This window comes from Meriones unguiculatus, chromosome 1, assembly GCF_030254825.1.
Source record: "Meriones unguiculatus strain TT.TT164.6M chromosome 1, Bangor_MerUng_6.1, whole genome shotgun sequence".
Classification (NCBI taxonomy): domain Eukaryota; kingdom Metazoa; phylum Chordata; class Mammalia; order Rodentia; family Muridae; genus Meriones; species Meriones unguiculatus.
The window spans coordinates 82,481,908-82,497,694 of NC_083349.1; the positions used below are offsets into that span (position 1 = coordinate 82,481,908).

At 48.8% G+C, this 15,787-nt stretch overlaps 1 protein-coding gene across 4 annotated transcripts; it reads right to left on the reverse strand.

Annotated features, from left to right (window-relative positions):
- Positions 1-4,159: 4,159 nt before the first annotated feature.
- Positions 4,160-12,506, reverse strand: Kcns2 (potassium voltage-gated channel modifier subfamily S member 2). Of its 4 annotated transcripts, XM_060392919.1 has the most exons (3): positions 11,699-12,506; positions 11,372-11,522; positions 4,160-11,110 (listed from the first exon to the last, which is right to left on the reverse strand). In XM_060392919.1, the coding sequence occupies exon 3, from the start codon at positions 11,065-11,067 to the stop codon at positions 9,634-9,636; it is 1,434 nt and encodes a 477-aa protein (XP_060248902.1). In that variant the 5' UTR covers positions 11,068-11,110; positions 11,372-11,522; positions 11,699-12,506; the 3' UTR covers positions 4,160-9,633. The 4 variants fall into 4 exon arrangements, with proteins under 4 accessions (XP_060248902.1, XP_060248897.1, XP_021482067.1 ...); XM_060392914.1 differs by lacking the exon at positions 11,372-11,522 and having other exon boundaries at positions 4,160-11,126; XM_021626392.2 differs by lacking the exon at positions 11,372-11,522 and having other exon boundaries at positions 11,699-12,505.
- Between the last annotated feature and the right edge of the window lie 3,281 nt (positions 12,507-15,787).

The window sequence follows — 15,787 nt, forward strand, 5'->3', positions numbered from 1 at the left end:
TTGCCCCATGAGTCTGACTGGGTGTCACCCCTTCTCATCGCTTCTCCCTGGCCCCAGCAACTCCCAGCAAAGTGTGGCCGAGGAAGGATGCACATGGGACAGTGACCCTTCAGCCTCCAGCGGCCTCTAGGCAGGGAGCTGCAGCACAGAGTAAGTGTACAGAGCATGTCCACCTGGCTCATCACAAAGGGCATGTGGAAAGGAAGGCTCAGATTTGAGTTTGTATATTTGCCCATGGAAGAGCAATGAAATGTTGGTGTTAAAACTGTCTGTGGCTAGCACAAAGTGACATTTGCCATTCCAGCTCTGAGCATGTCTGGCAGCCTCGCAGCAGGGGGCTCTGTGCTCACCCTCCCCTGAGGCATTAGGGTTTTGCTATTCACCCATATGGTGGCTTTCTTGTCAGTCGTTACCAGTGGGGACATCCACCAAGTCCTCTTTGGTTCTGGAGCTCAGTCTGAAGTGCTGTTGCCAGGATCCTCTCTTTTAATCTCCTTTTCTGTGACTTTGCCTGATAAACATATCTCAGGGCTCTGCCCCAGGAGAGTTTGTACAAACGTCAATGCAATGATGCCTACTCTCGAGATTGAGGGTCCAGTCCTCACTGCCTCCCCAGTAATATGGAACTGATGACAGCAGCAGGGATTTTGAGGGACCCTCTGCCCTTGTTTGCTTAGGACCTTTTGGCATTTGTTGGCACTTTCTCTACTGGACACGGAGATAAAAATGTTGGCCCTCAAAGTGTTTCCTGATAATAGAGGTGACATGTGTCACTCAGTCAAGCAGTGTGATAATAGCTAGGAAGGAATATGATCAGATGCTGTGAAATGGCACAGGAAGGGACATCAGGCATGGAAAACAGAATTCCAATTAGGAGCAGGATGGAGGAAATCAGTCTGTGAAATGTTTTCTGCCTTCTTTCCCAAAGGGTTTGTATTCCTGAGGCCCTGGGGCCTGGGTGCAAGTCCTTTCCTGATTGCCAGGAAAAGCTTAGGGCTCTAAAACCCAGCTAACATCTGCTTGCTGTGGACCTGCTCCTGGCACTGTGTGTGAGGCAAGCACTTTAGTTTTACCAAATTGGCCACATCTGTACATTCTGGTCTCCAGTGAGCAAACCTTCCCTGGAATATCAAGACAAATTCCACTCCATCAATTCCCCTCTACTCTGTAGCTTTTAAATGTTCTAAAGCTTTGACACACTTGAATAATTCCTTTCAAGATGAGGCCCTCATGTAGAAACAGAAACCAGTAAATCTGAGGTCACCTGGAATATCTAAGTTGTGTTCTATTAGGAGAGAGCTACACACACCACACACGTGCACACACACACACACACACGTGCACACACACACACACACACACACACACACACTGGCTCTTTTAAAAATGGAGAAGCTACTTAACCATCAGTTTACTTCTGGGGTTCTCTGAGCCCCCACTGGCTTCTCTTTCCAAAAGCAGTTTTCAAATATGGAATCCAGGAAAAGCATAAAGCGAGCTGTCTGGCTTCTCTCCAGCAGTCAGTGGGAAAGCCCAGGGACACCCTAGGTTCTGTGCATTGTGGCTTCCCTCCTCTCCTCCCACACTTTCCACAAAAAGAAATGCAGAAGACAACCAGTGAGGGTGGCCTTTGTCATAACCAAGTCTGTGGAGCAGGCTCTGTTCAGCTGCTCCCAATAGAGCCAGACCTGGAAGGCTCACAAAGTTTGCCAGAAAAGTCGAGAGAAGTCTGACAGATCAAGAAGTGAGTCGTGCCAGCACTCCCCTTGGAAAACAGTTAGCCTGGTATCTCACTGCTGACACCTCGGTTCTTTTCATAGTAGGTCTGAAAATAGCTCAAGATTCTTTAAACGTCTGGAGATGTGGGCGATGAAAAGATTTTGGAGTGAAAAAAAAAAGCCACACCTGCCCAAGAACCCCAAATCTGTTCTTGCTACATTCCCCCAAAGGCTGCCTGGATGCCAGGCACTGCTAGGCATGCCCACAGCTCTTTGGAGGATCATTATTCCGGGCCCTGGAACTGGATGATCATTCTGCTCGTCCACCATGCAGCTCACAAGCCCTTCGTGCTGTCAACTTGGGTGTCCCTTGCTACAAGTCTCCCTCGGCCCTATTGCCTGTCCTCACTGCCCCATTGAAAAGCAACTCTTTTCTTAAAGGACCTTTTTTATCCTCTTAAAGCTTTCTCCCTCCAGAGCTGTGACCCTGTGTATAGGTAATTAGATTTAACATGGTTCCAGCAGTGCCAAGGAAAGTCTCTTGTGGATCTCAGATACTAAGATATTGGAAGAGCAAAGACAAACCATGGACAGAGCTTTCAGGAAAGAGAAGGTCAGCTGGTGTGCCTTGATTGCATTACTAGTTATTGGTAATTATCAAAACAATAATTAGTGAGGTCTGAAGTGATGGTAGGAGCCTTCAAAACAGCTCTGATGGATGGGACCAACGTGTGACAGCACAGTGAAGGCCTTGGGGTGGGGGGCACAGCTGAATGCAGAAACGAGAGATTGAGCGGACAGTAAGGGACATCCCTTCACAAGCACTATAAAAGCCACCTGCACCACCACCATCTGGGAGGTCAGAGTCTAGAGCTCAATGGTGGACCACCTGTCAAATGTGCAAGGTCCTGGATTTGAGCCCCAGGAAACACATGAACGCAAGCATGTGCACACACACACCACTGCAGACACCTGGCCCTATCTCAAGTTGATTTTGTGAATAGATGAGGCTCACAAGACTACTTTGCTACTTTGCAAAATCTTCCCAGATGATTTTGATGTGAAGTGGCTCTGAAGTTCTGCTCACTCTGAGTGATGTCTTTCTGTTTCCTGCCTCTGAATCAAATATGATTCCTGACAATTACTCAGCTGCTGACACATGCCTCTTATCAAATAGATCAAATAGATAAATAAGTGGGGGAGTCAAAGATGACTGATAGTTCCCCCAGTGGACAAGAAACACTGTGGTTCCATGAGCAGAAATAGGAAGGTAGGAGAAAGTCTGAACATTCATGGAAAGTCCACATTAGACACCATGACTTCTGAATGTGGTTGCATGAGGTGGACCTGGGGTTGAGCTGGAGTCAGGCTGGAGACCTAGGAGCTACATCTTCTGGCTGTGACTGCAAGAGTGCAGCACTCTGAGGGAAACGGAGGTGAGGGGGAGGCTGAAGAACTTGCCCAGCCAACAACATGTAACACCCAAGAATTGGTCAAGGGAAGTACAAAGAATTGAAGGGTTTTCTATGGGGTCGAATAGTTTGGAGGGCTTGAGAACCAAGGAGAGGCTTGCTGGGTCAAACGTTAGGAAAGGCCAGTTCCCCAAGACTGGAAGACCAGAAGTGGGTTGTGAGACTGCTGGTAGCCCACCCCCGCCTTCCCAGAACAAAGCAGAGAGTGTGGCTAATAGAGACAGGCTAGCTGAGATGCTCGGGCTTGAGGACTCGGTAGGCCCCCTGGTGCTTCTTGTCACAACCTTTTGTTCTGTGTGGCAGCAGCTGCCACCCATCTGTCCCTCACTTAAGCAGAGCCATCCTGCACCTCCACGTTCCTCAGCCCTCCCCTTGATGCCTGTGGAACTTCTTTGGTGACCCTTTCTGCCTTTCTTCATTCCTGTGCCCATTTCTGATCTGGCCTCGCTGTGGTGGGACCTCTGGCAGGCCTAGGCTTTGAAGTTGTTTCCAGTCACATTCTGATATCATAAAGCTGGTTAGAATGTCTCTCTCATCTCAATGACAAAATAATAATAATAATAATAATAATAATAATAATAATAATTAGCTTGAGTTGTGTAGAGATGGTTTTGCTCTGACCTGTTTTTGTGCCTGGCTTCACAACCACATTGACTTGTCTATTTTTTGTTTTGTTTTGTTTAACTTATTTTTGTTTTGTCTTTTGAGACAGGGTTTCGCTGTGTAGCCTTGGCTGTTCTGAACTTGCTTTGTAGACCAGGCTGGCCTCCAGGTTACACAGATCCACCTGCTCTGCCTCCCTGAGTGTTGGAATTACAGTCGTTCACCACTGCACTCAGCTGACTTTACTTTTTTTTTAATTGAAAAATTTTTTCGTAGAGTTGTTTTATGTTTTCCTCTTACCTCTCCCACCAACACCCCCCCCCATACACACACACACACACACACACACGCAGTCTCTATTTTCACACTTTTTAGCACTTTGTCTCCTGGGCTTTGCTTGAGCAGGTGCTTGTACTGACTGGTGGGGATAGGCAGAAAGGAGGAGGGGAGAGAGGTGGGCTCATGAGGGAGAGGGAGGAGAGAAGAGGGGGAAGAAGGGAAGGGGAAGGAAGGGAAGGGGAAAGAGGAAGGGGAAGGGAGGAGGCTCCTTGTGTTCTCTCTGACCTCCAACAGTGTCTTTTTTGACAGACATCTAGTCTCTTTCCTAATCTCATTAAATGTTGCCTCTCTCGGTCTCTGACTTACCTCCATTCTTTCTCTTTGTTTTCTTTTATTCACCGCCCCTGTAATTTCTTTTCCTTCTTCCTCTCTTTTTCCTGCCTTCTTCCCATCCTCATTTTCTTTGATAAGAATTTCCACAGCTCTGGGGTGAGTCATGTCAGCTGCTAACCCAGTCTCTGCTTAGTGATATTGACAAATAACAGAAGAAAACCAGCTTTTCAGTTCTGCAGTATCAATGGAATGTTTTGCTCTGGTCAAATCCTCAGTAGAATGCTAGTTAAAGGTTCTGAAAATATGAGATGAACTGGATGTAAAGTGAATAAATAAATCAATTAAAATTTTAAAAAGAGATGAACTCTGAGTGCAGTATTTTTCTGAGGGGTCTTTGTCTTGCCTCTGATACATGTTTATTCTCCCATTGGAATGATGAATCAAGCCACACCCCACTAGATGGGAACACATAGGTCATGGTAAGACTCCAGTGCAGTCTCGGGTCTCCCCAATGACATTCACCTCAGCTTTCCCTGAATGTCAGCAGAATCCAACATCCTGCAGTGAATTACCTGGGAAGCTAGGCGTGTGTCCCCTCAGCCAGACACAGAGCTTCCCTGTCCTCAAGGAACAGGGTCAAGGACCTGCCTGGCTTCACAAATAGTGGAAAAAGTGAAGCAAAGAGAATGCATGTGATCTTTACTCTCTGCCTAATAACTTTTAATAGCAAGAATTTGGATTACATGTAAGTAAATGCAAATAACTTGGAGCTCACAGGAGACAATGGCTGCTTATTTAAACATGCAAGGCACTTGAACCAGACACTAGGCCCAAGCCTTTCTCTAGGACCCTGTCCCTGCCTTCAGATAAATTAGAAACGTGAGGAGTGCTCACACTGTAACGAGGACATTAGAGACAAGCAGACATTCTGCTTTCATGCTAGGGAAAACAAATGGCAGAGCTTTAGGGATTATCTCACTCTGCAGCAGTGGAAAGAAAGGCCAGGAGCTGTTGGTAAAGCCTTGGGCCCACCTTGGACTCTAAGTTCCAGATGGCTAGGAGCCAATTCCATGAATCCTCCAACAATACTCACACCCATCCAGCCTGGACACTCTGTGCCTCCTTTACGCTCAGTAACCACTTGAATTGTAGAAAGATTGGCAGGGCAGGGTTGTCTAAGGCTCTCAGTGAGACATTGAGTGCGAAGGAAATCTTTTAGGAGTGTCTGGTCCACTGGGGTCCCAAGACAATGTAACCATCCCTTCTCCCAATCACCCAGCAGCTCCAGATTTTTGCAAACAGCTGCCTGCCAAGAAGAAAGGTTTCCTTTCCACACACTGCTCAAAAAGCTCAGCCTTGAGGCTGCGAGATCATCATTTATATCTCCAAACCCCATGTAAATGTGGGGAGGCAGGATGACCTACATCCCAGCACATGGAGGCAGAGACAAGTATTCCCAAATGCAAGCTGCTAGCTAAACTAGCAAAACTGATGTGCTGGGTTCAAGTGACAGATCCTGCTTGAATATATAAGGTGCACAGTGATTGAGAAAAATGCCCAATAGCATCTACACATGTGTGAATATGAACACACACATGCACATACCACACATACATAAACACACAAAAACAAAACCCCAAACCAAACCAAATTCAGTTCAGCCTTCCTCAAGCAATCCAGTTCCTGCCATCCCAATGTCCTTATCTCTCACTCCATGTGTAATTGAGGGGCCTTAAGGAAGTGAAAGAATTGTTTTCTGTTTAATCTGCATAGTTGCAAGGTTGGCATCCTGAGTGCGTCAGTCATGTGCCTCATTCTGGAGTTGAGGCACAGGGACTTCAAGCAGAGCAGTCAGAAGTAACGGTGCGGTGGAGCGCCAGGATGCTTGCACGATAGTGTTAATGAGTGTTAAAACCGACGTCGCAAATACAGTGTTCTCGATGTTTAAAATTACAACCCTGGGACAAGTCATGCTGTTAAAACATACAAGAAATACCAGTTAAGCCTTCAAGTAGAGACCACACAGCCTGTCCAGACTGCCGCTACCCCAAAGTGCAGAACAAATCATTTTCATTGAAATGAAACAAGAATTAACAGGTAGTTCAGTGATTTGAGTGCCATGATAAGCAGAAACATAAATCCAAATATTAAACATCAATTACTACCTGATGAGCTAAGCATGAGCTCAACATTCAACACGTGCCTCCTCTGCAACAAACCCAGGAAATTCGGAGGTCTGATGGAAAACACAGCCTAAGACTAATGCATCTGTTCAATGAACACGAGTCACTTCCATTGTCCACCTCACACGCTGTGAGGAAGACTTGGCCCGTGTGTTTGTCTCAGAAACATTCAGCCAAGTAAAGCTGCCCTTCAGCCACCAGCTGGACATGGTGACGCTGTGTCTACTGTGCTCCCCCAAGCAAGGACTGAGCACAGGCCACCTTGACCGCTGGATGGGCTCACTTAACCTCTGCCCTTCCCTGGTTGCCAGGAGAAACTACTGGGGGAGCTGTTATCTAACATGGCCAATCAGAGGCTGTGTCTGAGCCAGCACTTGTGAACTTCAGACCTCGGTGTGGTTTGGTGATGAAGGAAAGGTTTCCAGAGTCACCTCCATTCTTCACCTCCTACGGGAATTCACTGTAGTGTTCTAGCCTTTGGGGGTGTTCTCCCTCAGGTCTCTAAAACCACTGCTTGGAGGACACAATGATATTAGGACATTCTCAAGCTCAGAAGTGACTGAAAATCTTGGTGAGCAAAGGAATATTCTTTCACAAGGATACATATATATATACAAGAAATGTTTAAAAGACAGTCTGTAAAGCACTGTGGGATTCCCCCAGTGAAAGGCACCAGATAAAACAAGTCATTACCAAAAAGAAAAGTCAAGTTTTCCAGCTTTCATATCCTTGTAGGTACCCACTTAGAGGTATCTCTTTTTTTGGTGGTAAACCTGCTCATTCAGAAAAAATCCTTATGAGAATGGCTAAGTTATTCTGCCTTTTGGCTCTTTTCTTCTTGCCATCAGCTTCCCGGTCAGTGGCCATGGATAACACATCCAGTTACCTTTTACCATCAGCCTCAGCAGACTGCACAGTCCTCATGGCTATGCCATCACCTGCCTGGCGTGCAGCTGAGGATGGATTTGTAAATGTTCTGTCTTCCAGGGCTGAAGATAATAGCCAACAACAAGAGTTCCATGTGCAAACTCCAAACCAGCCTTCTTCTGGCTCATGGGTATAGTTTCTCAAGTCATCTCATATTCCTGCTGCTTTGGAATAATAGACATAGTTGTGTCTGCATGTAGGCACTAGGAGGTTGCCACCCTCTCCCCGCGTGAGACTCCAGTCTGATGAAAGATTTGAACTGGAGGCTCAAGGGCATTAAATGGCCAATGCATCCATCTAACAAACCACCCACACTGTAATTACCATGGCAACTACTAATACACAAAGCCCTCTGAAAGGATCCACTTCACACCCCTGTTAGGTGTGGATTATCTTTAACCGACTAAAACACAAAATGGACCAACTAAGAGTAGGCCCAAACTTTGGATTAAAAGCCTATTTATCTCCATATTTGGATCCCTGGATTCTATAGCCTTGCCAAAGACTTAACAATAACAAAAGCCACTGGAAAACCACCAGATTACTTAGAAGATGATGGGGAAGAATTATCTTAACAGGGGCCCCAGGTTCCTCTTCATTGTGTTTTGTGCTGACTAACTAAACAGTATGTTGGAAAAGGAAATAGAGGTAACCGTTCAATAGAGCTTAGTGGTTGAAAGATTTTTTTTTTTTTACTAGCTTTAAGCTTTTAAAGAACTTCACAGTTATTTATATTTTATGAAGTAGTAGTTTTGGTTTTATAACTCTTTTCTTCTGGTCTCTAGCCATTCTCCTCCTCTAAAAAAAAAAAAAAAAAAAACAAAAAAACAAAAAAAAAAAAAAAAAAACCGCTGCAATTGCGGTGGAAATAAAGACTACAGCTTCCCACCCTGGGTAAACTGCGCTAATCTCACTAATGTGAATATGCCTCTGCACTACCATGTTACAGCAGGGACTTGAGGCAATCAAAACATTGCACATACTATCCTGTGTCCTAGAAGCAAAACCACCTAAAGCAAACTCTGCTTGGAAACAAAAGCGCTGTCATTTTATTAGCTTTCAGAGCAGGCAAGAAAATGTTTAAGCTACTGCCCTTGCTAGCAACCTAACAGTGCTTACCTTACAAAGACAGCAACACTAACTCTTCTAGATAAGAAAAACAGCACGCTCTTATTCCTAAACATCTTATAAAACAAATACTTGAAAAACATGCTAATATCAAGACACAGAAAACTTTGGTCAAAATGGCCTGGATTGAGAATCTCAGCCAGAAATAAACATCTCTGTAATTTCCCCAGGAAAAGTAGAGGCCTGACCATCAATAAAAGAGATTAGCCTACATGAACTCTGCTTACAGCACGCTGGGGTTTGGTATGGTCCATGCTTAGCTAAAGTCCCTGTCCCTAAACTATCTGTCTGGGGGGAAACATTCAGTCCTTCTGACATGTTGACTGAGTCACATCTCTTACACTGACACTTAGGAGATACATGTCAATACACATCTTTCTAAAAAGTAATTGTGCATCATGCACACCACAAGACAGGATTAGGTAGGAAGACACCCCGAAGACTTGCGTTGGTCAAGTGTGCTTAGCTTTGCAATCTTTCTATTTTAGTATTAAAATTAAATAAAAGCAATGGATAGATCATTGAGATTGTTTTCACATGGTTGTGAGCCAAATCTCACGATATCCTTGCTGACCTCATAGACAGATATGTTTCCACTGGACAGAATTGTCAGGGCATCTTGTACAGAACTCACACAACAACCTCAAAAATAGGAGCACAGAAAACTCACAGATAATACTGGGGTCTAAGCACTAGAATGGTGTACACAGTGGATAGAGAAATCGGCATTCTAGATACTCATCTGGCAGAAAGGTGAACATTTTATGCAAAGGCCAGTGAGTGTCATTTCATCGAAGGGGCAAAGGTATGGTTTTAGACACAACCATCCTCCAAGGAAATGACTCTAAACATTGCAAAGGCAATCTAGGGCTCATATCCCATGCAGCTATCCCTCTAGGGTCAGGATGACTCCTCATGCCATAGCCCTACAGAGCCTGGACTGTGCCAGAGGCACAAACAGCAGATAAGCAATGTAAGTCTGTGTCCCAACTAATGTAGAGAATCGTCTAAACTCAGTTCACTGGGTGAACTCCTGCTCATGTTTGTCAGGCTAGCCATGAGGGATTTAACTTTATGGGCATAGTAGTCCCTTAAATTGACTGAAGGGACCTCCTTCATTCCATCTCCAAAGTCACAGCTGCGCATGGCACTCTCAAGTTGCTTTTGGCGCCGATAAAAGTGGGAGAACTTATTGAAGATCAAAGTGATGGGCAAGACCACTACCAGGATGCCTGCCAAGATGCAGGCGGAGGCAGTCAGCTTCCCGGCTGTGGTCCCTGGGACCACATCTCCATACCCAACAGTGGTCATACTGACGGTGGCCCACCACCAGCAGGCGGGGATGGTGGCCAGGCCCTCATTCTCCTCCTTTTCAATGGTGTAGGCCACCACAGAGAAGATGGAAATCCCCACTGAGAGGTAGAGCAAGAGCAGTCCCACTTCCTTGTAGCTGTATTTCAGGGTAGCTCCCAAGGAGCGGAGGCCAGTGGAGTGTCTGGCCAGCTTGAGAATCCGGAAGATCCGCATCAGCCGCAGGACCTGAGCCACCCTGCCCAAGTTAGCCAAAGTAGGAGAACTCTCCACCACCAGGTTCACTATTAGAGTTATGTAAAACGGGACAATGGACATGAGGTCAATAAGGTTCAGCGCATTCCTGAAGAACTTGAGGAAGTCAGGGGCCACAGCAAACCTGGCCACCAACTCAAACGTGAACCAGGCGATCCCGAAGTGCTCCACGATTTCGAACCTGGGGTCCTCGCCAGGGTTGCCCTGGCTGTCAGGGATTTGGAAGTCCGGCAGGCTGTTGAGGCACATGGTGATGATGGAGCCCAGCACCACCAAGATGGAAAGGACACTGAAGACCCTGCTCAGGACCGAGTAGCCCGGGTTGTCCAGTGCCAGCCACAGCTGTCTGCGGAAGTTGCCCAGGGGCTGCCCGTCGAACTTGGAAGCATCGTTGTAGAAGGCCAAGATCTCATCGAAGGAGGACGTGGTGCTTTCCTGGTCACTTTGCTCATCCCACTTCTCCTGCTCAGGTTCCACTTTGCGGCCGTGATAACTATAGCTGCAGCAGGAGTCGATGAAGAATTCGTTGATTCCCCAGTACTCGATCTCCTGGCTGAAGGAGAAGACGCACAGCTCAGCCATGACGTGGAGCTTGCCGGTGTGGTAGAAATGCAACACATAGGGAAAGAGCTCGGGGTTACGGTCGAAGTAGAACTCACGCTGGACGTCGTCGTAGTCATCGCAAAGTTCCAGAATGGCCTCTCGCGAGTGGCAGAGGAGCAGACGGCCCAGGCGTGTCTCGGGGAAGCGCAGCAGTGTGCGGGAGCGCAGGCGCCGCTTGAAGCCGCCTACGTTGATGCGGATTTCTCCATCCTCGACGTCGGCCTCCGACACGTCCCACAGGCTCTGGCGGGTCATGCTGGAAATGCCCAGGAGTCCGCGCCGCGCGGGGGCGCTACACCTGAAAGCAGAGAGACCTGTGTCTGTGTGAGCGCAGGCACTCCCTACCCCAGCCTCTCCTTCTCTCCCACCCTCCTCTGGAGGGCCCAGCCCTCTCCGACGGGGTCTCTGGGTGCGGTCGGGCACCCGGGAATGCTGCTGTGAGGTTGCCCCCCTCCCAAGGGAAGACAAGGGTGTATTTTTCTACAGTGCAGCGGGCCTCCACCTTCTCCCCGGAGTGGCGCTCGGTGTTTTTGAAAGCCCAGGGGGGCTGCATGCTGACCTTGCCTGTAAGCAGACCAAGGAGACGCCCCCGCCCTCTCGCCGCAGACAGGCGGGATCCAAGCTGAGATGCGCACAGGCAGGCCTGGGCTAAGAAGGGGGCGCGGAGATTTGGGAGGGGGCGGGGAAATTCAGTGCTTCAGTCCGTAAATCTGGGCCAAGGAGGGGAAGAGGGTCAACCGGGCGTCCTAGGTCTCCAGCCTCCAAGGACCCGTCCCATTCCCAGCCCCCTCCCTACCCCCACGCGCGCACCTTCTGGCGGCGTGCCGCCCAGCCGCGTGCGCTGCGCCTTCCCCGGGCTCGCCTTGCCCGTTCTGGAAGCGCTTACCTGGGTGCACCGGCGCCTGCGGCCGAGGCCGGCGGGAAACTTGCCCGACCTGCTGGCCAGCATCGCCGCGGTGGCCGCAGCTGGCTGGCTGCGCGAGTGCGCGCGGGTGCGAGCTGTAGACGAGTGCGCCTGTGTGTGCCCCGCCACCGGGCAGGCGGGGTCCGCCGTGCGCCTCCTTCAGTCTCCGGCCCCGCACGCCGCCGCCCGCAGCCACGAGAGGCTCACAGGTGGCTGCGTGGCCCCGATGCTCGTGGAGCCCCCCTTTTCCGATACGCGCACCCCTCACTCGCCAAGAGAAGCAGGAGCCCACGCCGCAGGCGCCCGCGGGGCGGGGGCGGGAACCGAGCTGGTGCGCCTTACAGAGGGCCTGGAGCCCCGCTCCGCGCGATGGTGCTGAACGGACAGCTCCGTGCGCTTCAGCCCGGGGCACAGCCACCGCCCCAGACTCTCATGATGTTCAGCGGCATCATTCTGTTCTCATGCAGCCCCCCAGCTCTGTACCGAGCTGACACCTTTCCCTCTCCGCATCCTCCGGGGACAGCTGCCCCCGCCTCCCAAGGCTCAGGCAGAGGGTTGGCTACAGTGACTTTCTCGCTGGGTCTGTAGGAAACAAGCTAGGGAATGAAGGATGACTTCTGTGTGTAGGGCAGATAGGGCAGCCACAAAAGGATCTACGTGCTTCCTGTTTTAGAAACCTGAAGAAAAGTTTCCCACACCTGGAAATGTGGTTATTGGAAAACAGGAGCTGTCAAGGAAGACAGGTTGAACTGCGGCAGGGATACAGGTGGGGCGAAAGGTTGGGGACAGGTTCTATTGGCATGGGAAGGAGTCGTGGAGCTCCGTTTGAGAATTCTGCGTGAGTCCTGTGTATATACAGACCAGTGTGGTGTGGGAAGAGCATACAGTGTGCTGTGTGTGGAACGGCCCCGGTGTGGTATGTGTATACAACTGTGTGCTGTGTAAGCAGTGTGGCTTCAGCGCTGGTATCCGCATTCACAAGGCTTAGGGTCCTCCTACTGAGCACGCCTAGAAATGGAACCTTATTTCTGGGTCTCCCCTTGGTCTCCCGGCATGGTCTCAGAATGTGGGCTGCATTCTTAGCAGAGAGCTAGTGTTTCCATGTGTTGGTCAGGAGTCGTAAGACAGTTCCTGTAGGGTGGCTTTAGACTCAGGAAAAACAGCACAGCTATAATGAGAAACACATTCTCCTGTGAGGCTCTGAGGATGCCATCTGAATAGAGAGATGATCGGGCTGGAGCTGGGCTCTGGGTCAGAGTGCTTGACTGGCATGCGGGAACCTAGATGTTAATCCCAGAGCTGTGCCATCAGTGCAAAAGACTAGCCTGCTCTGGGCTTCCTCGAAGGGTCTGGAGAGAACCTGTGATCTAGTTTCGGATTCGGTCACTGAAGCCAAGTGTGACTTATCCTTGTGCCAGCCGCCTTTGAGCCTGTGTGACATGAGTGCACGAGCAAGTGTGTCCTCACTGAGGGTTCTCTACCATGTCCCTGAGAGCGCTCTGGGTGTGGGAGGGAGAATGGTGTGCTGGTCCACACGGCCTTCCTTTCTCTTGTGTCTGCTGCTGGGGTGTGTAGGGAGTGGGCTGCCGATTGGTGTCTGTCTCCATGTGCATTTATTTGTAATTACTCATTTCTCTTAAATGTTTTAGTATTTATAATATACTATAAATAGTATAAATAATTATACTATTACTTATAATAGTATAAATAATTTATAAATAGTATAAATAATTATGACATTCTTATGCATTTATCATTGTACTTTACTCATGTCACCTTATCTACCATCTCCCCACCTTGCTGTCCACTTTCCTCCCCATCCATCCTCCCTCCCTGTCTGTCCTCTCTCTCTCTCTCTCTCTTCTCTTCTCTTTTGTTTTTTGATACAAGCTCTCTCTATGCAGCTCTAGCTGTCCTGAACTCACTCCCTCAAGCTCACACGGTCTGCCTGCCTCTGCCTCACCAGTGCTGGGATCATAACTGTGTGCCACCTCCCCTGGCCCCAATCAACTCTTTTTATGAGAGTCTGTTTGGCATAGTCTCACCATATCCTGTCTCATCTGGCTGGATCTATCATTTGAACGCTGGGGCATCTGGCTGGGCTGCAGTCTGGAGGCTCCTGGGTTTCCTTCATGCCTATGGTGTGCTGTTGAGAGAGTGTCAGCCTCTGCAGAGTGGGTGTGCTTCAGTGCATATGTAATAACCAGCTTGCTGACTCTTTTCAGTCCTTCCCACACCTTGGAGGGTGGCTGTGAGGTCTCCACACTGCATGTGCCCTTCTCAGCAGCACCTGAGGACAACCACTCTCTACAGCCCGCACCCTCTCAGGTGCCTTCTGGCAATCCCAAGCCTTACAGCCACTGTTTGCTACACACATCTGCGTGGGTTCTGCTGAATGTCACTATTCTCAGACACTCCCATATCCTCAGCCTTGGCTTCTGACTCTTCAGAGCCTTGGCTTCTTGAACTCTGTTCATTAATCTCCTTTTCCTGCTGTGTTTTGGAAATCTATCCTCCTAAAAATAAGACATGAATTTGATGACTCTGAAGTTTTCTTTCCTTCTCACTCATCCCCATCCCCCTTTCTGATTATAGGAGACTTTGTTCATGAAGAAAGAAATTGGAAATTCTCAACTTTTGTTTCTTTGTCCCTTCCTGCTCACACACCCCTCCTACAGACTTCTCATTTCCCTGTTAACGGCCCCTCCTGCCCCTCTCACCTCTGCCCTTCTACTCCCACTCCTGCCACCCATCCATGTCTGCTTTCATTGCCTTCCCCTTATCCACTCCTATACCCCAGGCTACACTGGAGCCCTTGATTATACCTGCCTTTAATTAGCTTTTCCTGAGAGGCCAGTGTCAGGGACAAAAACCCACACCATCTTCCCTGAGTATCAAAGTGAATTTGGAGTCTGCAGAGCAAAGCCTGAATTTGAACATCGCTATTGCTTGGAAAGGCCTCTGGGCCTGACAGCTGCCTTTGCAGAGGGTTAAGTGTGTGTGACAGGGCAGAGCACTTGTTTATTTCCCAGTCAATGCACTACAGAGCAATGGAGTCATCTCCCTCCTTCTGTAGCAGAGATGCTGGCTTTGTTTATGGTTTATTTAGAGGTCTGAGCCCTGATCTTAAAATATAGCTGCCTACTTCCATGGTGGCATAGTCTAGGCTTGCCTGAGGGGGTGGGGGTTGTAAAGGGGTAGAGGAGGGGAAAGACGTTCTGAGAAGGGAGATGAGGGGATCCTGAGTGGTGACCCAGATCCTGCACCTGGATAACTGTCTATGCTCCTGCCAATGCAGATGTCAGCCGAGCCCACACAGTGCAGACTCAGCTTCCCCCCTGTCAGGCGAGGGGGCTGCTTCTGAGGCCTGGTGAGTGAGCTGGGATGCCTGACCTACATTCCCAACTCTGCAGAAGAGCAGAGCCCATCCTTTTCGGCTCTGCTCTCTGGCCCTGGCCATTCTCATCCATACCTACCCTGCTGCCCACAGCTCCCTCCCCCTGAACCCCAAGTGTCTCTTACAAGTACAGCATGGTCATGTTTTGGTTCCTAACAGCCTCCCAGGGCTTCCCAGCACACTGCTAAGGAAAGTCTCACTATTGCTGCTCCAAGACTTTCCATATGTGTCTCTTGCCACCTCTCAAACTTCATATCTTTGCTGTCTTTTGTGCCTTGGCCATATGTCCCCTTTGTCCTTGTGGCCTTTGTACTTACGATCATGGCAGCTTCATATGACAGATTTTTTTCTTGTCATTTAGGACCTGTTTATATATCAGTTCCTCTGAAGCATGACTTCCCAGTCAACCATGAGCCCCTCAGTCTGCTTCTGAGGGTGTCTTCACCATGCATATATTAAACAGCTGTTGAAACCAATTTAGGGTGAGTGAACAAGGCTCCAGATGCTACCCGAGGTTGTTCCATAACAGTCTTCACTTCAATTTGTTTTGAAGGAAAAGGAGAGGTGCTGTGGCTGGAGAAACTTCTGAGCTATGGGGTCTCTTTTCAGGAACTGGTTGGATCTAGCATTCTATCAGACCTCATGGCTAGTCTCAGCTCCTGTGATGCTTCTAG